This window comes from Equus przewalskii, chromosome 13 (assembly GCF_037783145.1).
Source record: "Equus przewalskii isolate Varuska chromosome 13, EquPr2, whole genome shotgun sequence".
Classification (NCBI taxonomy): Eukaryota; Metazoa; Chordata; class Mammalia; order Perissodactyla; family Equidae; genus Equus; species Equus przewalskii.
Genome location: NC_091843.1, coordinates 73,798,959 through 73,823,605, shown reverse-complemented (window position 1 = coordinate 73,823,605; position 24,647 = coordinate 73,798,959). Strand labels below are relative to the sequence as shown.

At 36.1% G+C, this 24,647-nt stretch overlaps 1 protein-coding gene across 25 annotated transcripts in view; it reads right to left on the bottom strand.

The window, feature by feature from the left end:
* ARB2A (ARB2 cotranscriptional regulator A) overlaps positions 1-24,647 on the bottom strand; it is a 382,974-nt gene that overhangs the window by 13,782 nt on the left and 344,545 nt on the right. For 11 of the 25 annotated variants that reach the window (XM_070571439.1, XM_070571443.1, XM_070571442.1 and 8 more), the window contains one exon: positions 5,674-5,997. The exons of 4 other annotated variants lie outside the window; for them this stretch is intronic. In XM_070571439.1, the coding sequence (XP_070427540.1) occupies positions 5,771-5,997 (227 nt within the window). In that variant the 3' untranslated portion in view covers positions 5,674-5,770. Of the gene's footprint in view, positions 1-2,425; positions 3,798-4,288; positions 5,998-18,717; positions 22,971-24,647 lie in introns of those variants that run through there. 10 more of the 25 variants (XM_070571458.1, XM_070571456.1, XM_070571464.1 and 7 more) reach the window with 4 other exon arrangements.

Genomic DNA, 24,647 nt, shown 5'->3' with positions numbered 1-24,647 from the left:
ATCCATCAGTTAGAAACACGGATTGTAGAAAACTTTCCTAAGAGAAGTTGTAAATGAAGGAAAATCTGTATTATCAAGACAAAAGTACTTTAGGAATCTCAACAATAAAGAATGCTAGAACCCACTTACTAGAAAAACCATATTTACAAATTGCGAAAAAGGAGGCTAAAAGTTATACATCTCTACAGTGACTAACAGGAAAAAATTTAATATCATATTAAGTAAGAATACAGTAGTTGAATTACTTTTGCTTGTTTGTTTAATAGTTATTTATTCATATCTTTTATTGAAAAAAGCATTTGAGATGACATATATATGTTATAGGAGGATAAAATAAAAAGGGGTGAGGAGAAATCAGATAAAGGTAGGGAGAAGGGAAGATTAATCCAGAAGGCTGACTAATACAAAGACCCAGGCTGTTGCCAGGTAATGGCCCAAAATTTGACTGAGCTTCCTGTTGACAAATACAAAGAGGGCAATACGAGTGATCATGATTCACGGCTTCTAGGTGCTGGAGAACAGTTGTTTTTCACATTTGTTTCTTTAGTGAAGACTTATGATACAATACTAAAGAGCAACCTGGGAGATGTAACCCAGAGCACAGGAAGATAACGTGTTTCAGGTGACCTGCTAGTCTATGATAGTCTGGCCTGCTCAAGAGATAAAATTAATCACATGCAAAGGAATGGATGGACGATATCTCCTTTAGACAATTGTATTTTTTCTAGACAACTGTATTATTTTTGTTTTTGCCCAATAAGAATTGAGCAACATAAAGTCTGAGGTTACATTCTCTGGCAAGAACTTGGATGATAGATTGCTTTTGCTATTTTGGGGTCATCAATATGCTTTAATATCCACTCCAGAAATTATGAAGCCTAACCAGGATACGTGCCCAAATAGATGGCTCCTTTATCTACAAAAAGGGGAGGCTAGGGGAGTGCCCGGGGGGAGGAAGGGCCAAGATTTTCTCAAAAAATGTTTTTGACTTCACTCCAGTATATGAATAACTAGATTATAGAGGTCCCAAATCTCCAGCATGTCTGTAAACCTTTCAACCTAGGTATTACTCTAGCCACAAATCATTATCAGTAAATAGACCACAGAACATGGAGAATTTTTAAGATTCAATTTTAAGCTAGTAGATTTAAAATGGTAATATGGTTGTAATATGTACTTCTAGTAATTATTATAATCATTAAGAAATAAAAGTAAAGTTAAAATTCATTATTTACTATTTCCTGGCACAGCATTAAGCACCTTAATACACTGATTCAAGTAAACTTGAGAATAATTTTACAAAGTAGGCAGTATTCTCATTTTGCTGATCAAGAGACTGAGGTCTGAAGAGGTTCTAGAACTTCCTAAAGGTCATGGTGCTAGCAAAGAAGAAATAAGCTCTAGGAAGACAGGGACTTTACTTTGTTCACCCTTTATTCCTATTGCCTGGGGCAGTGCTTGACACAGAACAGGCTCCCGCTGAATATTTGTGGAAGTAGCTGAGTCCAAATGCCAGGCTATTAAACTCTACAACACGGGGCTACTAGGGTACAAGTTAGTTGATGGTTTTAGATTAAGGCAGTTGATCGCTTACTTCTTTCTTATAGTCAAAAGGTCTACTGTGCCCACATCTTGTGTTGTTAAGGTAAGTGGGAAAACGATAGCTATCTCCAGTATACTAATGTGGGCTTTTAGAAGACATTTTGGTGCAATCAAGATTCTTTTTTTTTTCATTTTCATATTCTTTTCCTGAGCTCGTAAGCTTAACTGGATCAAAGAACAGGTTTAAATACTGAATGATTCACTTGATTATATAAGGATAAATATTCTACATAGATCACAACTACAGACTGAACCCTTTAAAGGTTCAGGAAGTCCACGATTACCTCCTGTTGATCAAAGGGGAATAGGATTGAAACATATGGATGGTCCAACTAAAGAACAGCCCAAAGTGGAAAGCGTTTTTCTCAACGATGAGTAACCAGTATTTGCTGTTATTGCTGTGGAGCTGATTCCCATCCTTAGTGACCCCGTGTACAGCACAGCAGAGCCCTGCCTGGTCTTTTTGTGTCATCCTCTCACTTTCCAGTGCTCTATCAGGCAATGTCCTACTGCTATTCATAGGGTTTTCATGGCTAATTTTTTTGAAGTGGGTGGCCAGGTCTTCCTAGTCTGTCTTAAACTGGAAGCTCCCCTGAAACCTGTTCACCATGGGTGACCCTGCTGGTATGTGAAATACCGGTGGCATAGCTTTCAGCATCAGAGCAACATGCAGCAACTACAGTATGACAACTGACAGGCAGGTGGTGTGGTTTCTTGACGTGGAAACTAACCCAGGCTGAGGTGGCAAGAGCACGGAATCTTACCCACTAGGCCATCAAACCAGTAATACCATAGGCAAAAATGAACACAAAGACTGAACGCATTTTTCTATTTAATTTCTGCAGGCTTTCCTTTCCTCTCTTTATTTTCTCATTAACTTCATCTTTTAAAGCCAGATGAAAAGCCGCTGTAAGATCCAGTTTTCCTGGTTGTTTTGAAAGGCAGGCACTAAACAGAGAAGTTAGCACAGCAGCCATGTCACCAAATAAAATGATGACCCATGCCCCAGTGATATGATATGGAAGCAGTTACTGCAATACAGAAAATAACTATTAGTGTCATAGGTTAGCACGATACTTCTAAGAAATCAGCGTATTCTTTCTTTCTTTATATCCACATTATTATCTTTTTTTGCTAAAACAGCACCTTGAATGTGTCCTGAGTATGGGAAGATGAGCGTTTGCTCTCAGTGGCTACAGATAGCAATCTTTCATAAGCCACAAGACAAACCTACTGGAGAAAAGAGCCTCAAGGTCAACGCTTCTAATTTCAGAGAGCCAATCGACAGGTCGTTTCCTAAACATGAGGTTTCTGTGTAACCATTCCAGATCAGTATTTTTAAAAAGAACATTTTTTTTCCAATGTAGCACAATAAGCTTGTTGTAGACTTTATCACAGAAAGCAACATTTTCACTTTTATGTAACTCACATCTCTTCCTGACATGGAAGAAGAGTCAAAAGGATGAGGGGCAGCATAGGCCTCAGTGAAACATGCCGAACTGTAAAAATCTTCTTATCTTTAAAGGTACAATAGAGAAAATGTCGAAAATCTGGGAAGATGCAACCCAAGACACCGAAATGTAGTATCTACAGTAATCATTAGAGAATATTTTTTGAAATTTTGGGAACAATTTTAAACTTGTATTTTATATATATGTCAAAATACTGTATTTACTTGATCATTGATAACACTTCATGTTTCATTTCAGAATTGCATTTGGCCCAAATATAACAGTTCAACTTCTATGACCACAGAGAAAGTATCTAACTTACTCAGAAAAGTGAACCTCTTACAAATTAAAAGTATAATTAAAGAAAGCAGTTCTAGAAAAAAGGATTTCATTTAAAGTGAGTTTTAGTATTCATAACTCTGGACTTAAAAGTTTTTTTCTCTTACTGCATAGTTTAGAGCAGCCTCATGGACAGTCATAATAGCGCATAATTACATAGTTTAAAAGAGTATTATATACTTAAATTTTATCAAATTATACAATAGGACAAATAAGATGTATCGTTAGGAAGTATCAGTAACTCTTTAGGTTAAAAAATTACCTCTAAAAGTAACTGGAATAATCTCACAGGGCATATTACAATTTTCAGATTAAAACTATTTCAGCTTTTCACAAGGGGAAAATAAGAACCTCTCCATCCTTTCATCTACATAGCCACAGTCAGTCGTGTATGCTCGTGCCCCCCTAAAAAAGGAAAGAAAAAAAATCCTGCTTTTTTATGAGGTCTCTGGTGAAACTTTTTAAGTGGCGAAGTTTTAGGCCCCAGAGCAAAATTCTACAAATTTAACACCCCTAGAAAAGTTGACAGATGCTTAATTACAGTGTTACATATGGTGGCAAACATATACAATTTGAGTGGATATTTTTATGAACAATTACCATTTAAAACAACTTTGGAAATAAAATTCATTTGTAACTATGTCATTCTTAATAAAATTGTTCTGTTCAGTTTTTTTTCCTATATTTCTCCTTACCTAAGTTCATCACAATTTTTGCAAGTAAATTCAAACATTAGAATTTTCTTTTGGTTAGTATCTCAAGTTCCAAATTTCCCCCTTTAAAAATATCATAAAATTTAGTGATAAATCATGTATAGTGATATGATTCTGATGTTTCAGATTGAGATTTGGAAAAAACTAATGTGAATGTATTCTAAGAAAATGAATCCAGAAGTATTAAATTTAAAAATAAAATTTATTTAAAAAATAACTTCAAACTTACAAAAATGTTGCAAGAATAATATAGTTAACTCTTGAATATCTTTTACCCAGATTCACAAGTTTTTAAGAACATTTGTCACATTTGTTTTATCATTCACTCTTTCACCTCGTGTATACACACACATAGATAGATATATATACATATATATACACACACACACAGATTTTTTTCCTGAACTATTTGAGAGTAGGTTGCAAATAACACACCCTTTAGTATGTATTTCCTAACAGCAAGAAAATTCTTTTGTGTAACCACAGTATAGTTATCAAATTCAGAAGCTATTTCACTGATAGGATACTTTTTATTCTGCCATTTGTAGGCCAATTTTGCCAGTTGTCCTCATAGCATTTTTACTCTCCAGTACAGAATCCAGTCCAGGATCACGCAGAGAAAACTATTAAGAGCTAATAATTATTTCCTTTTATTTTCATCCATTTCTATAGATTTTAAAAGACAGTTTTATTTGGTATCTTTTATAAGATAGTTTTATTTGGTTTCAGTCTGAAACTTCATAATGACAACACATTCTAACATTAAGTTCTATGGCATTTTTACTAAACTAAGTAAAAATATAATAGTATTATTAAAATATTCCTGGTTAAGGTTACATATCTATCGGTGAACAACAAATATCCACTTCATTCTATTTTATGAAAAAGCTGCAGTCCAGGAAGAAGGAAATTCCTATCTCAATGCGTGCCTTTCTGCCATTTTCTTGTTAGCCTTTGGAAGGTTATTCGAATTAAAATGAAAATCAGTCAAATTTTCTATTTGCTACTCTGAGTTCTAGTAAAAGATTCGATGGAGAGCAGATTGAAATCAGTGGCTAAAGTGAAGCTTCTAAAATATTTAAGGCTTACGTTTAACTATGATAATTTTCTTCCATACTCATTAGAAAATGTAGAATTAACTATATACATTGTTGCTGATGGCTTAGAAATAGTTTACACAGCTGAACTGAGGGACTTAAAATTTAAGATCTATTTCTGGCTACTCTATCAATATGCATGAAATTCTAGATAAGCCATTTAACTTTGATTTGTCCCAATTTCTCTATTCCTAAAAGCAGAAAGAATATTGTTTACTATACAGATATACTACTAGGATTTTAGACAGTTAACCTAGTGAAATCCTAATATGAAATGTATCAAAGAAGCACAAGCACACTGTATTAGAAAGAGTCATCATAAGTAAACCATTTGCCCAGGAGAGCAAGAAAGGACTGACTGCTCAACCTATGTTTGTTGTAGAAAACACCAATAAGTAAAAGAAAGAAAACTGAAATCACCAATAATCCCATGAATCAGAAAAAACAACCTGGAATATATTTTTTCAGACATTTTTTCCTATTCATAAACATACACTTTATTTTTTTGTTTACAGAAATGCATTACTTTAATAATCAAAAAATTAACCATATTTCAATACAAATGCATTTAAAAATATATACTACATTGAGGGTTCTTGCTCTGGCAATCAGTTAACCCTCCCACTGGTAACAATGATAAACTCTGGACAAAATATAACATACAGCTATCTGACGGCATTGGAGAGCCACCAAAAGCAGGCGGAAACCAGAGGAGATTAAATCCTTCAAAGAAGGGATCTATGCTAGGTGGCTCTTCACCCAAGGGAATTCTCCTTTCTGCATGCTGCAGGGTGGCTAGAAACCAAGCAAAAGGTTGCAGTTACTGGCTTGAAGTATCAAAAGACGGAGTCTGGGGATGCTAGAACAGCTGGAAACTAGGAAGGGAAATTCCTGCAAAAAAGGAGCCAACCACAGGGGGGAAAGTTCCAAATGTGTGTGTAAATTGCTTTCCAGTTCTTAGGTGAATTCTGAATTATGTTTGCATGAAGAAGACTCCAAGGGGCTAGTAGATGGCTCCAGCTGCTGAGCTGCTGTCCACCACGGAAAAGACAGGTTAGAGTCTGAGTCTCATCAAATTAGAGAGGCTGGATAAACATCTTGGGCTTTGCACTGAAACCCAAGAGAGTCATACCCTAGGAGTAAAAATGATGTCCCATGTCTAAGGGTTGAGTTTTGTCCTCAGTTTTAGAGCAAAACTCACCATAACAAAGTGTAAAACAAATTCAAGGTCATCTGCCAGTAATTTAAATGTGCACTAGAAGAAAAACTCACACTCCTCAGAAGAATATGACAGAATCCAGAGACTCAACGACTCAACTTAACATTGAGGATGTCCAACATATAATAAAAACTTATTAGATATGCAAAGAAACAGGAAAATGTGATCCAAAATGAAGATGGGGGGACAAAAAGAAAACAAAAGAAACGGACTCAAAGATGACCCAGATGATATTTGAATTAGCAAACCAAGACTGTAAAATAACTATTATAAATATGTTCAAAGACTTAAAGAGATGGCCATAATCAGTGAAAGATAGAGTATTTTAACAGACAAATGGAAACCTTAAAAAAGAACCAAGGGGAAATACTGGAACTTTAAAGTAAAATATCCGAAAGGAAAATTCACTGGATGGACTTGATGGCCAGCTGAGAAGGCTGAAGAAAGCACAAGAGAACTTTAAAACTGATCAGCAGGAATCATCCAAACTAAATAACAGAGAGAAAGAGATTGGGGAAAAAAATGAACAAAGCCCAAGTGACCTGTGAACCAATATAACATATTAGCCCAGAACTCTATTTCCAACCAGAAAAAAAGGTCTTTTAATAAAAAATCAAGGCAAAATAAAGCAATTGTCAGATAAACAAGAACTGAGAGAATTTGTTGTCAGCAGACCTGAACTAGAAGACATGCCAGAAGGAGTGCTTTAGGCTGAAGGGAAATGACACAGATGAAACTTGAATCTACAAGAAGAAATGCCCAGCATTGGAAATGGTAAACATGAGGGCAAAAATAAAGATCATTTGAGGCTGGCCCCGTGGCTGAGTGGTTAAGTTTGTGTGCTCCGCTGCAGGTGGCCCAGTGTTTCGTTGGTTCGAATCCTGGGTGCGGACATGGCACTGCTCATCAGACCACGCTGAGGCAGCGTCTCACATGCCACAACTAGAGGAACCCACAACGAAGAATACACAACTATGTACCGGGGGGCTTTGGGGAGAAAAAGGAAAAAATAAAATCTTTAAAAAAAAAAAAAATAAAGATCATTTGTTTCTTCTATTAATTAAATAAAAAAACCCTGAATCTTTAACGCAAAAATTATAACAAGGCATTGTGTGGTTTTAGTGTATATGGGTTTAAAATATATGGTTATAATAACATAAAGGACAGGAGGATAAATGGTATCATAATGTCGTAAACTCCTTACATTGTATATGAAATTGTACAATATTAACTCTAAGTAGACTATGATAAGGATGCATAGATTAATCCCTAGAGCAACTATTAAAAAGTAATTCAAAAAGCCATACTAAAAGGATGTTACAGTAATTAAAATAAAATACAAAAAACATAATTCAAAAGAAGGCAGAAAAGGAGAAACAGAAGAACAAAAACACTGGACAAATAGAAAACAAATAACATAATGGTAGAAATAAATACAATCATCATAATTACCTGACCTTTAAATGGGCCAGTCACTCCATTTAAAACTGAAATTAAAAAGACTACAACACAAATGTTAGTGAGTATCTGCAGCAACTCAACTAGAACTCGTATATTACTCACATGAGTGTAAAATGGTGCAATCGCTTTTGCAAACTGGCAGTTTTATACGTTTATGTTTTATACATCTACCTCATGACTCAGCACTGTTGCTACTAGCTATTGATTCAATAGAAAACAAATGTCGACAAAAAGGCACGTAAGAAAGTGTTCACAGAAGCTTTATTCACAATAGCCAAAAATTGGATAAAGCCCAGATGTCTATCAAAGGGAGAATGGATACACAAATTGTGATATATTCATAAAATGGATACTACTTGGTAATTAAAAGGAGTAAACTATGATTCACGTAACAACTTGGATGAATTTCAAATACATTATGTTAGGTTATAGAAGACAAACACAAAAGAGTATATGCCTTTTATGTGAAGATTAAGAACAGGCGACAAAAAAAATCTATGGAGATAGAAATAAGAAGAGAGGCTGCAAGGGTGAGGTGGGGAGAGCAAGGAGAAGTGACTGGAAGGAAGTAAGAAAAAAATTTTGGAAGTGATGGAAATGTTCAATATTTTTTTAGGGTAGTGGTTGCAACGGGTATACATTTTTCAAAATTCAACAATTTGTACACTGAAGATATCATTTAACGATATGTAAAATTTATATTTAAAAAATAAAACTAAATATATTTCAAGATATGCTTCATATGAAATATAATAATAAACTTACTATACTTGATATACAAATATAATAATATCCAATTTTATATCACTGAATAAAATTTATTGCCCTAAGGACATATTTTTTCAACTCTGTGTAAAATCATTGGCCTATCCAGGGATTAAACCATCTTGAAACTACTAGCAACTAAGCTAACCGGTCTATACCAGTCCTTCTCATTCTTTCATAGTCCTCAATGATTTAAAATTTAGCAAAAGAATACGTCTATAATAATTGGATGGTGTTTGGTAATTCCACCTCAGAAAGATGAGCTCATCTACTAAATTGCAGAGACCAGTCTAAAATTACCACTGACAAGATTACAAAGTCACCTTATTTGCTTATAAGATGTTGACATTCTGATCACGTATCCTTGGTGACTCTCCACATAGGGAAGGTGTCAGATCAACATGGTGTTATGCTCAACGTTCACAGGTAACAGACAGTTCTGGTCCTTATGAACTTGTCAATGATAAAGACAGTACAAGAGCACTTTATCACTAAAGGATTTGCAAAGCTTCCAGAGAATGTTAAAAATTATAGTCCCAAAAGGACAGTTCAGAGAAAATTCACCAACCCTTTTTATTACATAGACTACTAATACGAGTCATTACATCCCAAGGCAGCAGAACTAATGGGCATATAATAATAATTTAAGCTCTACGACATTTTAACAAAATATATGACAATGAAGTAACAAAAACAGGCAATGTACCTAATGTTTTCCAAGAATGAAATGGTTATTTTTTATTTGAATTGATTCAAACAGTATTTGAAGTTCAAATCTGGTGCCCAACTGTCCTCACTCAAAAGAAGTTTTACATAACTCCTAAGTAATTGGAGGATCCTGGTCTGATAGGGCTAAATAAATTAATGTTCTTCATTTTTCTCCTCGTTTTAGAAGAGGAAATGGGAAGAAGTAGTTCCATCATTGGCTTCTCCTCCAAGTTGAAATGTTTACTACATTGGTTTAAAATCACTGATTTAAACTACTTTTTAATAATTGGGATAACAATTTTCAGTAACATTATGTTTCAGTAACATAAAGTAAATTCTACTATCTATTAGGGCACAATTTCTCACATGAAAAAATGATCCGAATTTCTGTGATCTTTTGTTATTATAACAGTTGCTGTCAGAGTTAGGAAAAAATTACATTGAAGAATTTTTAGGAAATTGGTTGAACACATTTAGGAAAATTATCAGATCAACCGTACATTTCCAACGATTTTACACACATTTTATTGTGAGGATGCTGCTCTCTGTCTGTTGGTAGGGAGTTGGCATAATGATTACTGCATTTACTGGTTAACTCATTCAATAGTCAACCCTTCCTACAGTTTACTCCATGGAACTGTGGCTTTGTGAGATGTCAACAGCTGTTGATTCAAGGTTCTGTTCCAAATTTGGGAACTTACTGCAGTTTTCTCACAGGGTTCAATGTGCTACTGTGCACTGTGACACGCAGGGGGGAGGACTGCAATGTGTGCCATCTCCCAAACATATTTGACCAATGAGTTTCTCCCGGGGCAGTTTTGTGGACGTTTATTTCACAAAACGCACTTTGGAAAATTTCAGTCTAGAAGTAACATAGATGTGAACTAGACTTGCAGCAGGTTGAAAAAAAGGAGAGAACAAAAGTGAGAAAGAGGAATTATTGCTTAAGTCACTTATTTCTCAGCGCTAGTTTCCTTAAATGTAAAATGCTATGCACTAGCTGTGATTTTAAGCAAGTTCTTTGATCGTTTTTTTAATCTGTAAAAATGGGCTTAATAGCAATAATACAGACATTGCAGTTGGTGATGAGAACAAAAGTCGATGTATGTGAAGTGCAAGTAGAATGCCTGGCACACAGTCCTGCTTGCAAAATGAGAGTGACTATTATTATCTGAATATTATGGTACAACTTATATGAAGTAGATGCTTTATTTTGGAAAGAGAAGAAGAAGAAGACGACTTTGATTCCCATCCTAGCCAATTCTTGTACTTTCATAATATTAATTTCCAAGTGAAGGATTCTGAGAAGACCTGCTCATAAGAAGCGTGCATCCATTTACTGAACCTGGCACTTAGATTTGACCAAGGAACACGTCAATCATTGGAGTATCTTGGCACTATTGATTCCACAGAAAAATACAGTTTTTTGTATAGCACTTGATACCTTCTGTTTTATCTTTACATGTATTATTAGATTCTATCCTTATAACAAACCGTGAAGTTGGTAAGGCAGAAACCATTATCTTTAAATCAGAGATGTGGAAACTGAGGTCTCGAGAGGTTAAATTATGAAGTACCCAAAGTCACAGAATTGGCAAGTGGCAGTGTCTGGACTCAAACTCACGTTTTTGGCTTTAGTGTCAGTATGCTGAGTATCTGAACGAAAGAGTGACTCAGATGGGGGCCCCTGATTTTGCCTTTTAAAATAATTTAGTTCAGTTCAGTAAACATTTATTGACTTGCTCCTATAAGTTTGCACCGTGATAGGTGTGAGGATACAAAAATGAATGAGACATTTTTGTCTTTGTCCCTGAAAAGCTTATAATCTAGCGGTATTTAGAAAACCAGAAAACAGAAAAGAAAAAAAGAAAACTATTGCTTCTGAGTAGTTTTCTAAGGCAGCGCCCTTTGTGAAATGCTTAATGGCATCCAGCTCTCCAGAGGCCACCAGAAGAGAGTTGTGGTGACCAGAGCAAGGGCTTTGTGTAAGAGTGGAAATTTGAAGAACTTCCTCTCTGGTGAAGCCTGTGGTCCTTTCTATGCTCTCTCACAGTCACTATTGTACCACACAGCAAAATGGAGAACGCTGTGGAAGCATTAGCTATGGTTTCTAAAACTCTTCTGCTTCAAATACCTTCCCTTCTTTTTGTCTATACTTTTTCTCAACAAATCACAGAAATGTACTTTCTACTTTAGAATGCTGAGTTGTGGGAACACCACATAAAAAATGTATTTTCCTCTCTTTGATATCTTTGTATTTCTATCGTTCTGTCCTCATTCCTTTAAGCATGCTCATGTTTTACCAAATTTACCACTTATCTTGACTACCTATTGAACTGTTAATGCCTGTTTGTTCACAGAATTACTTGAATACACTCTTGGCAAAAGAACCCTCCATTTTTTAAAAAAATCAAATCCCTCCTTGACGACGGGCAAAACTTTTATTGCTGTTTAGAAACTTTCCTTTTCAAAATCATTGACTGGTTTTCTGACTGAATCTGAGATCCACTTTTCCGCTGCTAAAAGACACTGTTGATTACTTTCTCTCTGACACGTTAGCCACAGCTTCAGAGTCACAATTCTATCAGCTCTCTCACGACTTCCTTTTGTGTCTGCTTCCTCTTGAAAACATCTATTTGTAGCTGTAGTGTAGTGGAAAGCACACCGGACTTGCAGACATAACCCTCGGTGAGACATCTAGTTCTAACACTTTCTAGCGTTCTGGCTCTGTGCCAATCATCTCGCTGAGCCTCAGTTTCTTCATGTATAAAATGGAGATAACAAGAGTATCTATTTTACATCACTATTCTCGAGGCCTCTGTGAGATGATACATGTGAAAGTATTTTATACATTCTAAAGCACATCCAAATGGAAATATTAATTGCCAGTTTCAGATATATGTGATTTTTGCGTTCTTTACTCTCTAGATACAGTCCCTCTAAGAGCTTGTTTTTTAGTTCATAGCATCATTTGCATATAAATAACCATGTATACATATAAAGTGGAAACTGGCTTGAACCAATTTACAGGACAGCTTTACAGTTATAATATACCAGTAATGACAAACTGAATGCTTTGCCTCATATCCATCCATTTCCCTCACTTTTTTCACTGTGTTCAGTGACTCTATCATTCTAAGTATTTGAGTCTTTAAACCTGGTATCACTTTCAAATATTCCCTATTTAATGACTATAGTGAACACGTATAATCTTTTTGCTGCCCAGCATCTGAGTCCCCTTTCACGCCTTAGGGAATACCATCATAAGGAAGTGGTGGGGGGAGCAGGTGGGAAGCTTCACCTTTCGCAACCAGTTAGCAATGCACAAGGGAAGGAGCGAGAAATATGGTTGGACTAGTGTATTTCCATCACTTCTCCAGGAGAAAACAATTCCATCAGTGATGTTATATTACTCTGCGGTACAAAGAGAGCACATTGTTTGCAAGTGGTTCAATGAAGGGCAGTAACAGTAGCAGATGTAGGTAGCCTCAAAATGTGAAAAAAATTAGCTAAAGGAGAACCACCACTCCCTCCTTTCCTGCCCAGTCACTCTCCAACTCATTGTACTGTTAAACGTTTGCTAATATTAACTTACTAGCATCTGAAATCATTTATTTGTTTGGTTCTTTATTTACTAGCTTGTTGTTTTGGCTTATATGTTAATTGTCCATCTGCTCTGACTACAATGTAAGTTTCTTCAGGGCGAAAACTTTGCTACTTCTGCTGCTGTATCTCATCCCAGTGCTCAGAACAGTAGCTGACACACAGCAGGCAGGCAATAAACATTGTTGACTGACTGACTGACTGACTGACTGACTGGTAAAGTCTTCTGAAACAGCGGGAGCTCAGGAAATGTTGAGCTGAATTAAAAATGAAATACAGACATTTTCTGAGATAAGTGCTTAGCTTCAAATGTTATGTTTTCTGGAGAAAGGAATATACTATTATGAAAAAATAAAAAAAATTCTGAAATTCTTTAAATGCTTTTCAAAAAACATAGGTGCTAAGTTCCAAATAATAAAAATGACAAGATAATGCATGTTTTGCTTCTAACCTGCTGATAAGCCTGTTATTCTCAGTAACCCAATCATTTGAGTAAAATGATCATAAAAAAATATGATTGTTAAAAGCTTCTGGAAATACAAAAAACATAATTTTAACTTTGTATTTGGTTAAAAACTGAATTCAATGCTACTCTCTGGCTTTTGTATTAATAAGACTCTCACTTAAAAGAGCTATTTCTAGTTCAGAGAAATAATTTTAAGAAGTCATGTACTATTCACATTTATTTTGGAAAAGTACAGAAAAAGAAGAAATAAAACACTGTTCATTATTTTGATTTTTAACATATTTTCACATTTAAATAGATTTTAAAAGAAACAAACACAGATGTATCATTCTACACATTTTTCTTTTGTTTCCTCCCAAAAAGGAAATATCAACGCTACCCACAACACTATATGGCAGAGTTTGTGAAATTTCTTCAGGGATGCAGCTGTAGGCCCTTGCATAATCACTCACATGGTAAAAAAACCCAACCCCCCCACCCCAAACCTTTAATTTGGGGGTAACCCTGTTTTCAATAAGACTTACGAGGGCTCTACGTTTGGTTAGTTAAAGCTTCTTAAGGTCAGGGTCTTAATGCCATTTACCATAAAGTACAATCCAGAACAAGGCAGGTGTGTCTTGACGTGTCTTGGATCCCTTCCTGTATTCTCAAGGATGAGCCCCGTGTCTTGTTTTTTTCATTTTTTATGCTGTCCCCACCTCCGGCCAGGGGTTAGTTGCCTACTACCTGCATAGGTCATGCCTCAGTAAGGGTGAACTGCGGGTATGGAAGCTGAGCTTCTATAAAAGGTGTGACTTCCATACGTCAGAGAGAAGGCTGAGAACTGGATATAGGAGTAAGTTACACACTCCAATATCTGTAGATCTGAGATAAGATTAATGGAATATCAGTATCATAGAAACCGTGGCCTTTTCCAGACCCCAGATAATAGTAGCAACTCCCAACCAATCTGCATCCTTTAGAATTTGTTGAGAGTCTGCTACTATTCTCGGAAGGACTGTGCTAGCAGTCGGAAAACGGATCCAGCTACTGTTGGCAAGATCAATGACTGGGCCCTAACCATCTATGAAAGAAGCTGGACAGTAAGTTCCCCTGGGCCTTCCTGTCTTTCTTCTAGATGTGTCACATTTGATCTTTCATGACATGTCTTCTACTTTGTCAGCAATCAACAGAAAATATATAAGACAAATGGATATGACGATTACTTCCCAGTTTAGAGATGTTAAATAATGAAAAAATTTAGTACCTTGTAGTCTAAGTACAAAGCTGTCCTGAAGAATAGAGGTTGTGGGATAACCTTAAAAGAGCAAAGTTCATTTTGGCCAAACACTTCCTGAGTGCCTTGTATACGCCAGATACTGATGGGCAGTGGGAATATAAAGAACAACAAGACACAGGGCTCATCCTTGAGGATACAGTGCTGATGTCCTTTTGGAAGGGATCCAAGACACACCTGCCCTATTCCTCATTGCACTTTATGGTAAATGGCATTAAAATGAAATTTCAATGTCATATGAGAAGTTATATTTAGATACATAAATTCTACCTATAATGAAAATGACATTGCATTCCAAACTGTCCAATTTAACTGACAGACTATTTTGACCACATTGTACTGTCAGCAAAGTAAACTAATATAGAGACCCTTCTGCTAAAAACAATAGTAACTACATTTGCCACATAATGTGTACTGTTTTCTTTACAATAATGCTTCTTATTTTGTCATATGTTTTTAGTAAATAAATGGCTACTATTTACATTAGAGAAGTATGAGAATCTGTATAACTTTTTCTCTGTGAAGGCTGAGTGTCCTTCTATCTGATTTTAAGTTAGGCCTCTTCATGTTTCTAACGGAATGCCACTGTAGTACAGCTCGTCTGGTACCTCTCTTAGTCAATAACACAAAATACGGCCACTTAAGCCTCTCATCAGAGAACTTAGCCTTGAATTCTCTAACATTCAACTCCTGACAAAAATGTGTTTGAGACAATGATATTTAAGAGACACATTTAAGGCACATTTAAATTATCCATTTTCTAGATTTTTCCATCTTTGGTTATAGTAAAGTTACAGTACATCATGATAAAAATTAATGTGGTCTCCTATATGAGTCTCATCACTGAGTCATGATTCACTGCTATATTATGGGCTTTTATTTTATTTCATTTTATTTTTTTCTCCTCTCCCTCCTTACCGGCTTTTATTAATTATCAATAAAACAGTTAACAAGGGGCCAGCCTGGTGGTGCAGCGGTAAGTTCACACATTCAGCTTCGGCAGCCCAGGGTTTGCCTGTTCGGATGCCAGGTGCAGATCTATGCACCACTTGCCAAGCTATGTTGTGGCAGGCATCCCACATATAAAGTAGAGGAAGATGGGCACGGATGTTAGCTCAGGGCCAGTCTTCCTCAGTAAAAAAGAGGAGGACTAGTGGTGGCTGTTAGCTCAGGGCTAATCTTCCTCAAAAAAAAAAAGTTAACAATATTGGAAAGAGACATTAAGCAAACAATTCCATTTACAACTGCATCAAAAAGAATCAAATACTTAGGAATAAATTTAACCAAGGAGGTAAAAGATCTATACATTGAAAACTTTAAGATGTTGATGAAAGAAATTAAAGAAGAGACAAGTAAATGGAAAGATATTTCGTACTCATGGACTGGAAGAACTAACACTGTGAAAATGTCCACACTATTCAAAGCAACCTACACAGTCAACGCAATCCTAGCAAAATTCCAACGGCATTTTTCACAAAAATAGAACAAACAATACTAAAATTTGTATGGAATCATGAAAGACTCCAAAGAGCTAAAGCGATTCTGAGAAAGATGAACAAAGCTTTCACCACGCAGGGAGGCATGATGCTCCCTGATTTTAAACTATACTACAAAACTGTAGCAATCAAAAAAATATGATGTTGGCATAAAAACAGTCAAATAGATCAATGGAACAGCATAGAGAGCCCAGAAATAAATCCATGCATATATGGTCAAAAGATTTTCAAGAAAGAAGCTAAGAATATGCAAGGGGGAAAGGACAGTCTCTTCAATAAATGCTGTTGGGAAAACTGGATAGCTATATCCAAAAGAATGAAACGCTTCTCCTATCTTACACCATACACAAAAATCAACTCACAATTGATTGAAAAGTTGAATGTAAGACCTGAAACTATAAAACTTCTAGGAAAAAATATATGGGGGTAAATTCCTTGACATCAGTCTTAGCAATGATTTCTGGGATTTGACACCAACAAAAGCAAAAGGTAACAAGAGCAAAAATAAACAAGTGTGACTACATTAAAGTAAAAAGCATCTGCAAAGCAAAGGAAACCATCAACAAAATGAACAGGCAACCTATGGAATGGGAGAAAACATTTGTAAATCATTTATCTGACAAGGAGTTAATATCCATAATATATAAAGAGCTCGCAAAACTCAGTAAAACAAAAAACAAAAAAAGAATATGATTAAAAAAAGGGCAGAGGAACTGAATAGACATTTTTCCAAAGAAGACATACAAAGGGTCAATAGGAACATGAAAAGTGATCATCATCACTAATCATCCGCGAAATGCAAATCAAAACCACAATGAGATACCACCTCACATGTGTTAGAATGGTTATTATCAGAAAGACAGGAGATGGCCAAGTGCGGACCAGGATGTGGAGAAAAGGGAACCCTTGTGCACTGTTGGTGGGAATGAAAATTGGTGTAGCCATTATATAAAACTGTATGGAAGGTCCTCAAGAAACTAAAAGTAGAACTACCAAATGATCCAGCAATTTGAATTATGGGCATATATCCAAAAGAAATGAAAACAGAGGGCTGCCCACTGGCATAGTGGTTAAGTTTGTATGCTCTGCTTTGGCAGCCCAGGGTTCATGGGTTCGGATCCTGGGTGTGGACCTACACTGCTCATCAAGCCATGCTGTGGTGGTGTCCCAAATATGAAATAGAGGAAGACTGGCACAGATGTTAGCTCAGGGCGATCTTTCTCACAAAAAAAAAAAGAAAGAAAAAAGGATATCAAAGAAATCATTGTGGCATTTTTCACAATAGCCAAGATATGGAAATAACCTAAGAGCCAGTCAATGGATGAATGCATAAAGAAGATGTGCTGTATACACACACACACACACACACACACACACACACACACACTGGAATATCATTTAGCCATGAGAAAGAAGGAAATCCTGCCTTTTGGGAGAACACGGATGGACCTTGAAGGCATTATGCTAAGTGAAATAAGACAGACAAGGACAAATACTGCCTGGTATCACTTATATGTGGAATTCACAAAAAGTCAAACACATAAAAACAGAGAAGAAAAGTAGTTGCCAGAGGCTGGGGTGGAAAGTGGGGGAAATAGGGAGAGGTTGCTAAAAAGGCACAAACTTTCAGCTATAGGGTGAATAAGATCTGAGGATCTAATGTATAACATAGTGACTAGAGCTGATAACACTGTATTATGTAATTGAAATTTGCTAAGAGAGTAGAACTTAAAATTCTCATCCCCCCAAAAGGATAAATATTTAAGGTGATATGTTAATTAACTAGATGGGAAGAATCTTTTCATTATGTATATGCATATTAAGTCATCATGCTATACATTTAAAATATCTTACAATTTTATTTGTCAATTATATTCAATAAAGCTGAAAAAAACAAAAATAAAATGCAAAAAAAATCAACAGTGTAAGGAAGGCTAGCTGCATTTTATATTATACTTTCATTGAAGACATGGCCCATTATGTTAGTCAGTGCTTCTTGGATAAGAATACATGTGATTTCATTTCATTTAATTTCAAGCATTTTTTTCCAGGAGCTGGGGACACGTGGTTAACAAGACAGATGTGGTCACTGACTTCAAGGAATTTATAATCTAATAGGGGGTAGTAGACACTAAACAAATAATTTCACAAATAACTGCTTGTTTACAAGTAAATAATATGTGACGATTTCTTTGGTATTTATTGTAGAAAAATATCTTTTCAGATGAGTGTCCATGCTTTTGCTTTACAAGTGAGGAAGACAGTGTCAGTTACTATTTCCTTTTTTGCCACGACTATAGGGAAGCTACAGATACATTTTATGCTAAATTAATGTAATTATCATATCATAGGCTGATGGATAATTATCTTTATCTCTAAACAGGTTCTGATCTTATAAAAAATCTTTATGGTAACTATTATGTCCTACATGTTTTATTTCCTGCAGGCTGACCAAGGAAATAGAGAGGAACAGGATACGGGGAGGGGACTAAGATATACAGCATAAATAAAAACAACTATGTCTTCTTGAAGCTTTATTTCACAGTTACATTTGAAAATCAGAATTGTTCTATACATCCACTGTTGTACAAGACAGTATAAAATCATTTTAGAAGTTCCAACTTGGAGTTGTTTCTAAAACCTGTGATGCTACAAAAAAAAAAAAAGGGGGGGGGGATCTCAATTGCCTTTAGCCCCATGACAGAAACAAGGTACTGATTTCATGGAAGTACCATAGAACATATTATGCTAAAAAAAATCAGCATTTCATAATCTTCAAAACTCTGCAGTACTTTAATGGTACTTCTAATAGTGCCTAACACTTGGAAGGATTCCACAGTTTGGCTCCTATAAAGTGGTTTTTGACAGCAAATGTGCAGGAACCAGAATCTATACTGAAATTTGAATCTGAGCCACTTAGACATCATGATGTTGCCCAAATGTGAAGTGGTTTCCATTGGCAATACCATAATATCTTCTCACTGAAGCATGAAACTGAGTTTGGGGGATATTTAGCTACCAAAAGAAGCAGACATTATCTAAGTCTTGATCAGACAGAAAAAAATTTGAAAAGACTTGCTGGCATTCATTCAGTGGAAAACGAAGACATGAAGAAGCCAAATAAAGTTAACAGCTCTAAAGAGAGGCTAGAAATTGTGGTGCTCTAGAGCCTTTATCATCACTGCCATGCTCACCGATGCCAATAAACATTTATTGAGCTCTCACCAGTGTGCAAAGCACAATGACAGGGGCTTTAGTTATAAGGGTCTTGGAGGTCATGAACTTTATATATTATGCCTCCTTTAATTCCTTGTGCCTGGCACAGGGTTCTGAAGATAGCAGATATTCAGTAAATATGTACGGATTGTACGATTGGGAATGCAAGGGGCTTACAGTCTAATTGGGGGACAGGACAGAGGTGACTTCCTTGCCAGTAGAGGTTTTTATCTTAATCCCTTTATACTGTTTCTTTCTAGCACAGTGTCTAGCACATAACAGGTATTTAAAAATAGCAACTTAATCAATAATGTGCAAATAATTTTATAGATAACATTTATTGAGCACTTACTGTGCTTTAGATGCATTATCACATTGAATTCTTACAACATGGAAGTATTGTTATTGCCCTCATTTTAGAGATGACACAGCTCAAGTTTACAGGGGTTAAGTAACTTGTGTAGCTACCTTGATAGTAACTCGTAGAGGCAGGATTTGAACCTGGGCAGTCTGACTGCAGTTCACACTCTTCACTATCATACTGTACATATAACACAGAGAAACAATATTGTCAGGTGGCATGTTAAGGGGCCGCTGAATGGCAGAGATAGGAAGTCCTCTAACGTTAGAATAACAAACGGTTACTGAGGACTGGGAAGTAGTAACAGCTTTATGAAGAAAGTGGTTTTGAGGTAGGTTTTGAAAGAAGAGTAGGAATAGTTAAGTTCTGAGGAAGCAAGAAGATATGTGAACAAAAGAGTGGCTAGAAATGCTTATAATGGATTCGGAGATCAGAGGTGGACTTGTTTGGATAGAATGCAAGTTCATGTAGGACAGTAGTAGAAAATCAAATTAGAGACTTAGCAGGAACAAGAGAGTGAAGGACTTAAGAGTTTGGATTTCATTCTTGAGGCAGAAAGGAAGCCAACAAAGTTTTTTTCATAGAGAAAGGTGTGAAAAGCTGATTTTAAGGAAGATGTGTAATATATAATAGGAGACGAGAGCTTAGAGATCATGAGACCAGTTAGGTCTAGGTGAAAAAGACCTGGACTAAGGTGGTGGCACTGGGAACGGAGAAGAAATTACAGATAAAAGGGAAAGAAAAAGCCAACAAAACATCACTGCTTTGATGATGGAGAGAGGGATGAGTCAGTATCTGGGTGACAGAGACTGATAATATCACTGTTCAGAAATAGGGACATTTGGGAAGGAGAGTTGGGTTTTGGAAGATTACGAAACTTAACATTTGAAACATCTGATTCCTACAGGTTTAAGCCACTTACTAATAAAATAACTCAATAAATATTTAGAGACTATTATAAGCCAGGAACTGGGCCAGGTACAAGTGACAGAATGGTGAGCAGGGAAGATATGGTCCCTATTTTCACAGACCTTAGAGTTTATGAGAGAAGAGAGGCATTAAAAAAGTAATTACAATAACGTTGATGAGTTTTATGATGGTGGTGAAACAGAGAGTATTATGGGAGCATATGGTAAGAGCATATACGGAGTCTAATCTGGGACTTCCTTGAGGAAGTGACATTTAAGCAATGGGTCATGTTAATACTTTCGTGCCCCATGTCAGGGATGGTGATTTGTTTAACACAGGTTATTTACCAGAGACATAACCATTATATCTCCTCACCAACCACCCCTTCTAGTGAAACTATATTACATATAGATCTGTTTCAAGGGACATCAGTAGGGGGCATCTTTGTACCACATGACCGTGTACCTCCCGTCCACAGCTGATTGAGCCAGGGATGGACACCGATCTAAGTCCAGCCAATTCATAGGACCACCACCTATGGTCTGAAGCAAAGAGATGAGAAAAAACTAATTTTCTGAAAAATCTGAATGGAAGAAACCAAGAGATTTGTGGAGGATTGCTGCTGAAATAAAGTCAGAACTGGAAGGATCTAAAGGCCATCCATCTGATAAAGTTCTGAGTGGGCAGAAAGAGTACGTAAGAGGAAGAAGCTGGTCAATATATAGTGAGTAGAGGAATTACAGAGATTCTTCTAGAGAAATATCATATGTCTCATGAGAGACAAGTGGCAAGAGTAGCTGTTTGTACAGCAATGTTAATTGTCCATGATTTTCCAATCACAAGATGACGAGTACCCTCACAATAACCCATACTGGATTCATTTCACATTAGAGCCACATGATAAAGTCTAAATGGCTTAAATTAAAATTTCAGTATAGAGCTCAGTTCTTATATATTTTCTGTAAGAATCTTCTTTAAGAGACAAACTATAAATTCAGTCCAAGTGAGCTGAGAGGGTCTCTCTTGCTTGTAGACAAAAGGGCTTAATTAAAACACATTATCCCCTCGTGACTAAAAGTAAACTAAAAAGGAGATACTGTATTGAGTTCAGCTACCAGGGTAAATAAATTATTATATATAAAAACAAATCTGTTTGCTACCTTTAAATGTCTTTAATTGTCATAATTATAGCATGCCTATCTCAACACAGATGCATGTGATATATTCTTAGGAAAATTGCCACAACTGTTGATACTTATACTCAAGTGTTATATTTGTATGCTGTATACCATACACATATACATGAAATATATTTATACACACCTAACGAATGTCCTTAGCAAGACATCAATTATACAAATGTACAAACAAAATTATACGACTCTCTCACAATTCTGCTCGCATGCCAGGAGCCTTGAGATGGTGATCTCTGATATAATTACTGTCTCTTCTCCCGCAGCCTCCTGAGTGCATTGCTGGGTAGATTGATGGGATTAGGCAAGTCTGCTCTTGGTAACTTCATCTGTCTTTTGAGTTTTACCCATACTCTCTTATTCTGTCAGCCAACCTCCTCTATTTTCAACCATTATTTCTCCAGTACCTCTCCTGGTTGAAACCAAGCTATAAACAACTGTAGTCAATCAAGTGATAAAGCAGTCAGGTTATCTGTGCCAGTTTTTACAGGCTAAAACATATGAACCTTTCTATAAAGTTACTATTTGGGACTAAGAATAAGGCAGCTGAGGTAGCACTGCCTTTCCACTGAAAGGAAAGCTACAAGTTTTTCCTTTGCTTTTTGGGCTAAGCGCAGTGAATTACTTCAGCCTAGGAGGAGATGAGAAACAAAATTAGGAGAAAATGAGAAAATAAGCGATTTTAACTATTCAGGGGAAAGGGATAAGTAGGTTGAATATAGTCATCTCTCTCCTGTTCCATGCAAAGGATGCTGTGGGATGGACAGTGCAGGGAAATACTCGTCTAAGAGCATTTATGACAATGGAATGGGACTATCCTCTTTCTAAAACTCAGTTGGGCTTCAGTGGTGGGAAGTGGAGCAGATAGTGCAAGGAGAAGGAAGAGGAGATCACCCTACTGTTCAGACCTCGGTGACAATGAACTAAAGGTAATTTACATGTGGTTAATTACAAGTACACTCTACTGGAAATAAACAGTGGGTTGTTTTCCTAATGGAACATCAAAAGGTGCAATGAAAAATTATACCTTTTTCATTGTCTAAATGAAAGGAACTGGTTTCCAGACACAATTTCTTCAACAGCAAAGAAAACTTTCTGAAAGAAATTAAGATAGTAGTCTATAATCTAACTGCATTATTTAAAACATTTAATTTTACTATAATAAGAGGAAAGCTTACCAAAGGGTCATGAATTAACAGTGTTCTGATAAACATCAATTTAGAAAGGGAGGTATTATAAAATATATTCTCTTGGTTTCTAACATACTTTAAAAAATAATATGGATCATAGTGTGATGATATATAAATAAATGTATAATATGAATTATACAAATAAATGAAAGTTGCAGAAATAGATATCTCAGCTCTACTATTGTGACACATATTATAAGACCTTGATAAAAAAGTAGATTGAAGTCATCATATCATTTTGGGATTTATTAATGCATTTCTTAGTGTCATGTGTACATATACAGGAATTTATCTTATAAATTCAGATTGGCTATATATCTAAAGAGTTGATTTGATGTACTAAAACAAACTACACCTCTGTTTACTTCTTTTAATAGTGAAGTTAATAACAAATGTATGCTAAGTAATTTTACTTTAAAAAAAACTGAGTCACAGATAAATAGATTTTTGCAACTTATGTAACTATCTAATTTCTGCGCAGTGCCTAGAAGCTGCTACACACACCCCCAAACAGCATTTTACACCTACATTGATTAATAAGAGATGTCACTAAGGTATTACCCATGGTTCACAACAAACTTGGACAACAACCAAGTTTGAATGAACAAAAACACGATGTAGAAGAAAGAGAAGGAGATAGACTGGAGCCAGAAACATCGATGGCAGAAGCATAAAGATACCAGTCCTACCTTCAAGCAAACCCAAACCAATTTTTATTATTGAGAATATGAGCTGACAGAATAAACAGGGGCCAGGTACCTGGTGTCCTATTACTATAGACGCAGCTTCCATGTTAGAGTTTATTTCACATAGAAAACTGCAAATAAATAACGATAAGCCATCATAGCGTGTCTGATAATCTGTGACAACAATTCTAATGCTGTCATTGTAGCCACAGGAGAAACCTGCACGTACGGAGCCCTGACCCACTGAGCCTTTTATCTGCATGTGTACTCTCCACAGGCCAAGCAAGTAAAGGCCAAACGATAATTTACACATGAATCAACTTTCTTTGCAGCATAGGCACCAGAGACGTTTCTTTTCTCTGTTCCTGAGAGAAAGGCAGCCAGGTCTAAGCTTGTCTCACTAGAAATCATGCAAGTGAAACAGTGATTTGCAGGAAAATGGCAGATCAGCAAAGGGAAGCTGTTCTGAGTGCGTGATAAAAATGGCAGCCACAAAGGACTAGATGAATATTTAGTTTGAAAACAGGCCTGACAGGAACAATGAGTCTTTATCCTATTCAAAACAGGTAGTGTCATACAAACTGAAACGGAGATACAATCCTGATAGAAGATTACACAAGATACCTGGGTGGGTATCTTTAAAGACTTCAACCTTCATTTGAATAAACATAGACTTATGGAGCCTTTGCGTCTAGATCTGATTCAGAGTACATACAGTTACTTCACATGGATGACATACGGAGGGCATATTGCCCACTTTGATAATGAGAAATAAATTAGTCAGGATGATTAAAAAAAGGTTTGTTCATGAAAAACTGGGTACACATTTTATACCATGGAACTTGTAAAGAAAAAAAATGTATACAATGTATTTTTTCTTGACCCAGACCCTTCGG